The 11,785-nt window shown below is 42.5% G+C and overlaps 1 protein-coding gene across 1 annotated transcript in view; it reads left to right on the forward strand.

The window, feature by feature from the left end:
- Positions 1–11,329, forward strand: part of MSANTD2 (Myb/SANT DNA binding domain containing 2) — a 31,623-nt gene extending 20,294 nt beyond the window's left edge. Inside the window, exon 5 of the mRNA XM_026657877.2 lies at positions 9,778–11,329. Coding sequence (XP_026513662.1) covers positions 9,778–10,630 — 853 coding nt within the window. The 3' untranslated portion in view covers positions 10,631–11,329. The remainder of the gene's footprint in view (positions 1–9,777) is intronic.
- Positions 11,330–11,785: the final 456 nt, after the last annotated feature.

The raw sequence follows: 11,785 nt of genomic DNA on the forward strand, positions 1-11,785 counted from the left end.
CTTTCTGGGCACTGGTGGTTCTGACTAAGCCTTTGTGGCTGCACACGTACATACATGAAAACACCATTCCCATCAACCGCCTGCAGAAGCAAGGTACATCGCTTCCACCCTGTTCTGTGAATTAACGGAACAGCTCCACTTTGGGCACTGTTCCAGTAGAGGGACCTGGTGCATAGGTTTAAGACATATCTCTCTTCACTAAGCCAGTTGTTTAAATACACGACTCATCACACTGTCTCTGCTGCCTCTCTTGACTTAAGAACATAAGAACGGCCATACTAGCCAATGGTCCATCTAGCCCAGTATCCTGTCTTCCAACAGTGCCAATGCCAGGTGCCCCAGAAGGAATGAACAAAACAGGATCAAATGATCCATCCCCTGTCGCCCATACCCAGCTTCTGGCAAACAGAGGCTAGAGACACCATCCCTGCCCATCCTGACTAATAGCCATTGATGGACCTATACTCCATGAACTTATCTAGTTCTTTTTTGAACTGTTATAGTCAGCCTTGACAACATCCTCTGGCAAAGAGTTCCACAGGTTGACTGTGTGTTGTGTGAAAAAAATACTTCCTTTTATTCGTTTTAAACCTGCTGCCTATTAATTTCATTTGGTGACGCCTAGCTCTTATGTTATGAGGAGGAGTAAATAACACTTATTTACTTTCTCCACACCAGTCATGATTTTATAGACCTCTATCCTATCCCCCCTTAGTCATCTCTTTTCCAAGCTGAAAAGTCCCAATCTTATTAATCTCTGCAGCCGTTCCATACCCCTAATCATTTTTGTTGCCCTTTTCTGAACCTTTTCCAATTCCAATATATCTTTTTTTGAGATGGGGCGACCACATCTGCACTCAGTATTCAAGATGTGGGCGTACCATGGATTTATGTAGAAACAATATTATTGTCTATCCCTTTTTTTAATGATTCCCAACATTGTTTGCTTTTTTGACTCCCGCTGCACATTGAGTGGATGTTTTCAGAGAACTATCCACAACGACTCCAAGATCTTTCTTAAGTGGTAACAGCTAATTTAGACCATCTTTTGATACGTTAGGATTTCAAACCGTAAATGCCTCCAAGCTCTTATGTGAGATAGGTAATTATAATTTCCCCCCTTTTATAGAGGTGGGAAGTAAGGAACAGAAGTGAAGTGGCTTGTCCAAGGTTACACAGCAAGTTAAGAACGTCTGTGATAGAATTCAGGAGTCCTCCCGTAGTCCCTTGCTCTGTCCATAAGGCATTCTCTGTCTCTTCCAAACTTAGCTTTGACAGTTGGGCCTATAATATCTTTACCCCAAGCTGTACTGCATTTATGGCATAGCGTGCTTGTGCTTCTCTTGCTAGACCAGCATAGTGCCTAGGACTGGCTTCCTAAATATTTTTTTTTTTTTTTGGCAGTACCTGCAACAGGATCACAGGGTAGGAAATGCACATGTGATCGTGCTGTGTTAGCTTTCTGCTCTGTTGTTTGGAATCCTGTATGTGAAGTCTGAAATGCAGTGGGACCCTTTTTTAGTTGATACGGGCCCAACCATCGTAAGAATTGGAACTCGTTAACGCCATGAGAACTGGTTCTGCTATTTTTATTCACTTGAGACAAAATAAAGAGCTTTGAAAGATGTTGGCTCCTTCACTGAAACAGCTGTGCTAGCCTCTGCTGCTTGGAGTCTGAGTTGTACAGAAATGGTTTGTTTAAAACTCCCACCAAGCTTCAAATCACCACTCATTTGAATCATGTAAGATTTCAGCAAGACAAAGGGAGCCATTCCACCATCAGTGGTCAGTGTCCTAGCAGCAGCCATGCAGTTGGGAATTCCAGCTCTACTGGTAACTTGCTGCGTGGCCTTGGGAAAGTTACTGAACTCCTATCTGTCACCGAGTGGCCTACCTCACCGGCTGTTCGGAGGGTTAATTCCTGGTTATAAAGTGATTGGGGAAGCAGTTGCAGTGTAGCGCACTTTTCTCTGTTTTGACTGCACATGTGGTCACTATTACAGTATCTGAAATTCACAGGTAGTTGGTACAGTACAGCCTTTTAAACTGCATGATACCTATTTATAACTTCCCTATTGGTTTGAAGATTTCAAGTCAGACTGAGATGCTGGATATAATCGTAGAAACCCTGAGTTAGAAGGAACTGCTGCTGAGCCATCTAAGCCTCAGGGAGATGTCAAACTTTAGATGTCAAAATAGTTTCCATCATCCTTGTAGCTTTCGGAGTGCTTGGGTTGGTGATTCTGTCCTTGGCAATCCTTGCTTCTTCTCTAAAGCTCCTCTTTACCTATCACTCCCCTAAATGAAGTCACGCCTGTGCCTGCTAGCACTGGCCCGTTACAAGAGCGTTTTTTTTTTTTCACCAGGAGCCTCAGTCTGTTTGAATTATCTGAAGTTAGTTTATTAATCACCTTGTGTAGTACTATTTTACAGGAGACTTTATTCTAAGCTGTCTCTTCCACTGTTCAATTGAAAATTACAAGTTCTGGTTTATCAGGTTTTGAACAGAAGTGTTTCTCTAAGAGAAAATTGAGGCTGTCCGCTGCCTTTTAACAAATAAATGTATAAATGCTGCTGCCAGCATAACTCTGTACTCAGACAGCAATGTACTTAATAAGACAGCCAATTATAATGTCACCTTGTCTGTCTTGTCCCTAGAAGATGATGAACTTACAGTCCCAAATGTCTAAAGTGAAAGTTTGAGATGGCATATTCCAAGCTGTAAGTGACACAGTGCTGCTCAGCATCTCTGAGGCTTGGAATCTGAAGAACCGGCAGCAAAGCCATATATAGAAGGCTGTCTTTCCATCTTTATCCATTGAAAAAGTACAGGCTTGTATGCTATAGTCTTTCATGTGTAAATATAAATGTGTATCTTGTATAAATACTTATGCACCTTGACAGTATTCCTATCTTTATCCTCCTGTTTCATGCTGCTAACCATGAGCAGTTCCAGGTACTGTTTAAATAAGAAACCACCATTAACAGTGCTTCTAGCATGAGAATGGAGCACCGGCACAACAGGTGGTGTTAGCAAACGGCTGGCTGAGTCAGAACTCTGCTCCTGTGGTTTTTCAGCAGGTTCTTTCCATGGCTTTCTAGTAATTCAGTTGCACTTAATAAAATGTTGATTAAAAAACAGTCCAGAAATCAGTGTGTTTATGGTGTAATTACTCTTGATGTGTGGCTGAGATGCACTGGATGTTAATGACCTAAAGCCACTGCTGTGCTGGCTACTAAGTGCTCTGTGAAGTGAGTGATCTCAGACTACTCTTAACAGAGCTGTTGCATCATTAAATCCTCCACCAAAATTGCACCATCACCCCCTTGTTCATAGCCCTGGTCTACATTGGGGGTGGGGTGAGGGGGATCGATCTAAGTTAAGCAACTTCAGCTACGTGAATAACGTAGCTGAAGTCGTTATTAGATCGACTTACCGTGGTGTCTTCACTGCAGTGAGTCGTCGGCTGCTGCCACTCCTCTGACTCTGCTTGCATCTCTTGTGGTGCTGGAGTATAGGAGTCGACGGGAGAGCACTCGGGGGTCGATTTATTGCGTCTAGACTAGACGTGATAAATTGATCCCCGCTGGATCGATTGCTGCCCGCTGAAGACATCCCCATAGTCTTGCCAAGGGGCCAAAGCTTGAATGGAGCTGGGAATACGCTACCCTCTCACCTGGAATTGGCCCCCCGTAGGTCAGGGGTGGGTAATGTGGGAAAGTGCCACTCCTGTTCACTGGAGTGTGAATTACTGCTTGACCTCCATGGCTATCAGCCAGGCACCATTCACTATTCTAAAAGTGCAAGTGGCAGAATCACCCGTTGCACCCATTCCCAGCTTACATCTCCTGTGGAAGGAGTCCTGGCCGACTTGTGCAGCTTTAAGGCTCACATTTACAAATGCTTACTATGAAATCAGTGAACAGTCGGTATATAATTGTCAAAAGGCAAATGTCTTTCCTGTGCATAACCAGAGCATTGCAACTACTTGAGGTCTTCAGTAGAGGTGTGTGCATTGTGTTTGGTAAAATATTCAATGAGTGCCTATCTGAGGCTCCAGTTTAGGTTAAATGTCCATGTCCTGCTCTTACCTAATGGAGTTAGTTCTCCAACACCCTCTAGCAAAATAAGGGAAGTCTGTCTGTCTCATTGCCGTGTCATCACTCCCACTAGTGCAAAGTGCCATAAATGCATTTGCTTTGCACTGGTGTAAATGACACAAGGTGTAGGCCAATGGTGAATTGGGCTCCCACTACCCTTCATCTTGGGCATCGTGGTACCCCTCCAGCCTGTGACCCAGCCTGTGCCCAAACGTCTGGAGAAAAAGATGGCCTCCGTAGCTCGGGCAGACGTTGGCAAATCTGGGCTCTGGTGGTGCAGAAGAGGAGAATTCCAGTGCTGCAAGGTTCCATGGAGATTAGCTTCCTCTTGGTTGTAGAAGGGGGGCTATAGTTCAAGCACCTGTGCTGATCCACCTTTGGCAGTGTGCCATTGGGTGAAAAGGGGGCCTCAAGTAACTTGGGCCCAGTCCATGTAGGGCTTTAAATGTTCGAAGCACCACCTTGAGTTTCACCCAGCCGCACTTGTCTGCGGCTTGTAGAGTGATGCTCTCTTGGCGTGTAGGCCTACTTAATACACAGGCTGCTGCTTGTCGCCTTCATTTCAACTTCTAAGCGATCTTGAAACAGCCCCAAATTACAAATGTTACGAAACTCTGAACTTGTGGGGCGTGTAGCCTTCAGTGGAGTGATCGCCGTCCTGGAGAAGCCAATAATAAATGATTGTGGAGCTGGCCCAGACTCAGAATAAAGAGCCTGGGCCAGCTCCGCAATTGGTGTTAATTGGCATGGCGCCACTGATTTCACTGGAGCTCTGCTGCGGTTTCTGCCAGCTGTAGTCTAACCCTGAATTTCCATGCCAGCTGCCTTGGTGGACGGATGGTCTGCAGATCTGGTATTTTCCTTTTTCAACAGAATATTTATGAAGCTTTCAGGGAGGCAGCAGTAGCTCTTTAAATCTTGAAATCTGTGGGGCTACACGAGGAAGAATCTGCAAAATAAATGAGTTTTCTGGGTTTTTTTTATAACTAGTGGCCAAATGTGGAAAATGGCCACATTTTAAAATGTATTGCCGGAGGAAATGATTGATCAGGGACTCTGCCTTCTCCTTTTGAGAGCTCTCCTGAGCATCAGTGTAGCCCTTTTCCACTGCTGAAATACCAGTTTCAGCTATAGAAACATGGTTGATCTGCAGCCAGAAAACACATCCTAGTCCTGTTAGTCTATGCAATATGGAATGTCGGTAGTCAGAGATGGCCTGTGTGAGGACGGAGTACAGATCATGTTACTAGGTGTACACGCTGGGTTTGAAATTCAAAACCAAGTGGTTAGCGAGTTGTCTAAATTCTCAGATATTTTTAAAATGAAAAAGTACGATTGCATAACGCATGTCCAAAGGACTGCCTAAGGCAAGGATTTAGGTTTCCTCCCCATGTCCCCTTACTCTGTCTATTGTAGTAACTGGATGCCTCACAATTTTCAGTGTCTTTATAGAGAAATACTATTACCCCCATTTTATAGATGTGGAGCGGAGGCTGTCTTATTTCACCATAGCTCCTCCACCACCCCCCCAGCTGGTACAGGGAAGCTGTAGCAAAGGGGGAATTGAACCCAGAGCTGCTAGGGGGTAGCCTAGTGCTCTAGCCACTGGCCTGTCAAGCCTCTCCCTTGCTAATTCCTCTCCATGACATTTCACAGCACCAGATTGGCTTTTCCAGAGTTGGTGCTGCTTCTCTCTGACACAGGAGAATATTAGGGTTGGAAGAGATCTCAGGAGGTCATCTAGTCCAATCCCCTGATCAAAGCAGGACCAATCCCAACTAAATCATCCCAGCCAAGGCTTTGTCAAGCTGGGCCTTAAAAACCTCTAAGGATGGAGATTCCACCACCTCCCTAGGTAACCCATTCCAGTGCTTCACCATCCTCCTAGTGAAATAGTGTTTCCTAATATCCAACCTACACCTCCCCCACTGCAACTTGAGACCATTGCTCCTTGTTCTGTCATCTGCCACCACTGAGAACAGCCTAGCTCCATCCTCTTTTGAACCTCCTTTCAGGTAGTTGAAGGCAGCTATCAAATCCCTCCTCACTCTTCTCTTCTGCAGACTAAATAACCCCAGTTCCCTCAGCCTCCCCTCGTAAGTCATGTGCCCCAGCCCCCTAATCATTTTTGTTGCCCTCCGCTGGACTCTCTCCAATTTGTCCACATCCCTTCTGTAGTGGGGGGACCAAAACTGGATGCAATACTCCAGGTGTAGCTTCACCAGTGTCCAATAGAGGGGAATAATCACTTCCCTCGATCTGCTGGCAATGCTCCTACTAATACAGCCCATTATGCCGTTGGTCTTCTTGACAACAAGGGCACACTGCTGACTCATATCCAGCTTCTTGTCCACTGTAATCCCCAGGTCCTTTTCTGCAGAACTGCTGCTTAGCCAGTTGGTCTAAGTTTTTTCTTATCAGACTTTGCTTTCTCCTTCCATTGTTCTGTTCGGTCTCCTTCCCTTCTAATGCTACTTTGTTTCATTTCTCCCCTTCATTTCTTATTGTCTCACCTTTCTCTGCACCTGTTTCCAAGAGGTCCCCTTTTCCCCAGCTCTGTAGTAAATAAGGGACACGTGTGCGAGGCCTGCACACCAGAATGCATTGCTGCAGTGCCTCCGTTCTCCATAGGAGGTGGGGCAGAGACTCCGTGCTTTCTAGGAGAAGGGAGAGTACTCATGGGCCCTCCAAAAAGAGCACTTATTCTCTGCAAGTTTGAAGATTCAGAAGAGAATTTCCCCATGGTGGCAGAGAAAGGAGATGGCCACTAGATCCAAAACTCTCTCTTCTGCTTGTGCCCTACTGTAGGGGACCAAATACAAATTCACTACAGTTGATGAAAGCATGAGAAGAGTTAAAATGGCATGTGTTTTGCAAATGGGATTTAGCGGACTGAGACGGATTTCTCAATTACCAAAAGAGCTGTAATACCTGCTTGTGGCTCTGATATGTTATTAGCTTGTTCTTTACTCCTGAGACAAATAGAGTGCCTATAGTGCCATAAGTGCCTTTCCCATCCATCCTGTGTGAAGCTGCTCATGCTTGCAGCAGATGTTTGCAAATAGACTTGGCTAATTAGTTATAAAAGTACAAATTCTCTTATTGGTATTTGCTTTGACATAGTTAGCTAACAGGGTGGATTGATTTTAATCAGATTGATTTAAATCACCAATTGTAACCATGATTTTGATCAGTAAACAGGAAACATTGATTTTAATCATGTTTTGCATTTATATTTTGTAGTTTTTCTACAGAAAGGTTAACTATTAAAACATGATGATTTCCAACTAAATATAGTCTTTACGCGACAAAGAAATTTGGTGTTTCTTTTTACTAACCAGGAGGACACGCTATATCTACATACACATTTATTTAAGCAATTATATAATTTAATTTACATTGATTTAGATGGTTAATTTTTATTATTTTAGAGGATGGTGAATGATGCATTTCTTTAATAGATTACTTTTTTACTTGCGATTTGTGAGAGACTATTTGGAAATTCAAAATCAATCCACCAGAAACCGCATTTAAAATTACCTTAAGTGTGCTGGAAACATAAGAAGAAAGTTTATAAAAACATGAATTGTATTTAAAACTAACATTAAACAAAGGAGTTATCTGTAGCTAAATGAACTGATTACTTCTGGTCACTGTATCTTTCAAGATTTTTAGTACTAGTAGAGCTTGTCTTCTCGCATCTAAGTTTTTTGTGTGGGAGAGGAAGAGGAAAACTAGCTATCCTGCTTTTACAAGTTCCAATTGGTTTCTTAACTGAATGAAGTAGTCATTGAATTGAACTAGTCGAATAAACTGAAATGAAGATTTCGTATTTAAATCATTTACATTAAATAAAAAAAATTGAAAATTGGTAGCAAATATGTACTAAAAGTCAAACCACTGAACGAGAGTTTGTTGAAGCGTTAAACCAGCTTTTGACAAAGCGGTAGCCTCTTCTGCAGGGCAGAGAGAATATTTTCTTCATTTCAGTTTATTCATCTAGTTCAGTTCAATGACTAGTTCATTCAAAGTCAGGAAACCAATTGGGAGTTGAAAAAGTAGAAAGACATTTGTTCTTTTTAGAAATGATTAATAGAAAAAAAAATCAAAGTATAATCACTGAGAAGTAAACCTAAGATAATAGGAAAGGCAGTGTATTTATGGTAAGACGAGCTTTTGAACTTTTTTTTTTCTTTTTTTAATTCTGGTTATTTGGAATATTCTCAAGCTTTCAATTTTGACTGAAATGTCCCACATGCTTAGTCTTGGCCTAGACGTAAATGCTCTTTGGAACACTTGTGCAAAATTCATTGTCACTTTTTTGAATTTTGGGAGCATGAAAAAAATCTTTTGATTTAAGAAAAAGTTCTGTTTGCTTTTATAAGCTGAAGTCAAATTGTTGAAACTTCACAATTCCGTACTTATGGACCTCAGTGAAGACGTTGCAAGTTTCGGGAAAGCTTAATGTTTAAGCTTACAATGTTTAAAATTACATAGTTGAGCATGCACAACTAAGTAATATCTTAGTAGATTGTAGTGTTGAGTGCGTAACTCCCGGTCCATAGCAGCAGAGGAATGTTTGCTCAAAAGCACTGTTAGTCAGCAAAGTTAAACTGTTTTGTTCTTGCACTGCCCATTTGCATTGTCATCATGAGAATATGATGGGGGGGGGGGGGAGGGGAAGGGTGGTGAAGTTTTGTGCAAAAGTGGAACTTGAAATAAGGGAAAAGCACTTTTTTCTCTACTGATATCATTAAGCTGTTGCTGAAAATTATGCTTGTCAGCAGAGACTCAAAAAAAAACAAAAAAAAAAACCACCCCACTAAGGTTCTGCTATCTTGGTTTTTTGTTTGTTGGCTTGTGTGTTTTTTTGGTTTGTTTTTGGGGGGAAAGGGAAGACACATTAAATGATAAAAATTTACTGCAGTGTTAAGAGTAAACAAATACAAAAGTAATAGCATTCATACTGCAACATTAACTTGGCCTCTTTGCACAGAATGTGTATATAATGTGTCATGGGGCTACATTTTTAAAGGTATTTAGATGCTTATCTCCTATTGATTTCCCCCCCCCCCCCCCCCCATAGATTCCAAGGCCAGCTGGGGCCATTATGATCATCTAGTCTGAGCTCCTGCATGACACAGGCCAGAGAGCTTCCCCAAATAATTCATAGAATACCAGGGTTGGAAGGGACCTCGGGAGGTCATCTAGTCCAACCCCCTGCTCAAAGCAGGATCAATCCCCAACCAATCCTAGAGCAGATCTTATAGAAGAAGATTTCAGTGGGAGTTAGGTGTTTAACTGGTGAAAGAGTATTCTAGAACACGTGTATGTTGTGAGTAATATGTCTAGGTTAAATGTTCCTGTAGACTTCTGAATTTTAGGAAACTAAATGCCCATTCTTATCTGCTTCACAAAGCCCTTGAAGACATTTCTAAAGCATTTTGAAAGCGTTAAATGCTAATGATGAATTCTATAAATCAGGGCTAACTATGACATTTTTGGTGGCCACCTTTTCTCAGTTGGCCACCCGTTTCTCAGATAGCTGCTCTTGCTTTGGTTAATGTTTTCTGAAAGTTGATGTGCTCTTTCAAACTTCAGCAAAACTTTTTTTAAAAAATCTCCAGTCTGAGCTGAGCTCCATCTTATGGTTTATATTTGTGTTGCTTTTTCTAGGAAGCAAGACGTCATGCAGAACATTGTGCAAATCTTGGAATCCGTCCAATTAAAATGGGAGCTGTTTCAGAGCTGGACAGATTTCTCCAGGCTACATCTTTCTAACAAACTAGCCATTTTTGGCATTGGTTATAACACACGCTGGAAGGAGGATATTCGCTACCACTACGCTGAGATCAGTTCCCAGGTGCCTCTTGGCAAACGGCTTAGGGAATATTTCAATTCGGAGAAGCCAGAGGGCAGGATCATCATGACGCGAGTACAGAAAATGAACTGGAAAAATGTTTACTATAAATTCCTAGAGATTACTATTAGTGAAGCAAGATGCCTGGAGCTGCATATGGAAGTTGACTGGATACCTATAGCTCACTCTAAGCCAACAGGAGGAAATGTTGTTCAGTATTTATTACCAGGGGGGATTCCCAAAAGCCCTGGCCTGTATGCCATTGGTTATGAAGATTGCCAGGAGAAACCCCACTCGCCTCATGCAGACCGCAGAGGCCCAGATCCTGGGAAAGAGACTCAGGGGGAGGTAGATGTCCCTTCACCGCAGGCCTCTCTCAGGGTGGAGATGGAGTCCGCCAGAATTATCTATTGTTACCTTGGCATTGCTGAGGTTAGAACTCTCCAGCAGTGTTTGTTTTTACATTTTCAGGCCAACACCAAAACCTTCAGCAAAGAGTGGGTTGGAATCAATGGGTTTTTATCTCAGAACTGCATCGTAGAACCAGGGGTGTCACCTAAATCCATCTACATAAAATTTGTGGAAGTGGAGAGGGATTTTCTTTCTGCTGGCTCTTTGGTAGAGTGCCTGGAAAAAGCCATTGGATACCCGTTGAAGTTTAACAACTGAATCTCGTCCTTCATAAGGATTAGGGCTCCTGCCTCCTTTCCATGTTGCTAGCAGACGCTTACGGATCCTGTCTGTTCACAGAGGGGCAAGTAAGACTTTCAGAGTGAAAATGAACTTCAGAATGAAAGATGCTTGCAAATGATTCGAAACAACTTGTCCTGAGCAAGTAAAATATACAGCTAACTTGCTTGGCAGGTCAATTGGTTTTATAACGAGAAGAAGGAGAGCCTTGTAAAAATGACTGTAGGTACATTCCACATTGGACAGAGCTTCTACTTTGCATTTCATATGAAAAGCTGTTTTTTCCACAACGTTTCATTTTTACACATCTGTCTCTATATAAAGTGTTATTACTGATCTGAATAAATAAGCAATAGATAATGGCAAGTTAAACCTTGGGTCACATTAAATGAGACTATTTTTCAATGCCACCCTTAGCTACTATTGTATATAATTTAGAGTTTCACTTTTTTCACCCATCAAGTGTTTTTACCATTTCCAACCAGTGTTGCCTGCAAAGACTTTTTTGTTTCTGTGATGTATCCCACTTTACTAGTAGTGTTGTCATATCAGCTCTTTTTTTACCATTAAAGTAATTCCTGGCCTTTTTGAGTTCTAGTTAGCCTCTTTGTGGCAGTGAGAATAACCTGACAGCTGGGAAACATTTTGTCAAACCATGCTTATCAATACAATCAAAGCTGTGAGAATTTTGGGGGGGGGGGGGGGGGGGGGGGGGGGGGGGGGTTATGGATGGAGGGGGAGTAAACATTTAATGCCTTTTCAAAACTGTTACTATATAAGCCCCATCCTCCGCCTGGCTGGTGCTGGCATTTTGATTTTTCTAAAACTCATTGATCCGTGGAAGTTGTGACATACAATGAATGTGTCAGTCCTAATAAAAAAAAAAAAACCAAACACGTGTGGACTTCTAGAAATGTGTTTCTCTTCCTAAACCTGATTTCCCTGGCCGGGTTTGTAGTAGAGATGTGCATGTTTAGTTCATTTGAGGTTACAAATAATACCTGTGGAAACCTGCACCTGGGCTTTGCTCCATAGGCTGGAGCGGTCCTTCGGTCCTGGGTGCTTGTTTTGCTTTGTTTGTGGGGAGGAGGAGGTGAGACTATAAATCTGTGTGTACGTGATGCTGTACAAAGC

This window comes from Terrapene carolina, unplaced genomic scaffold, assembly GCF_002925995.2.
Source record: "Terrapene carolina triunguis isolate 2854851 unplaced genomic scaffold, T_m_triunguis-2.0 Scaffold374, whole genome shotgun sequence".
NCBI classification, from domain to species: Eukaryota; Metazoa; Chordata; order Testudines; family Emydidae; genus Terrapene; species Terrapene triunguis.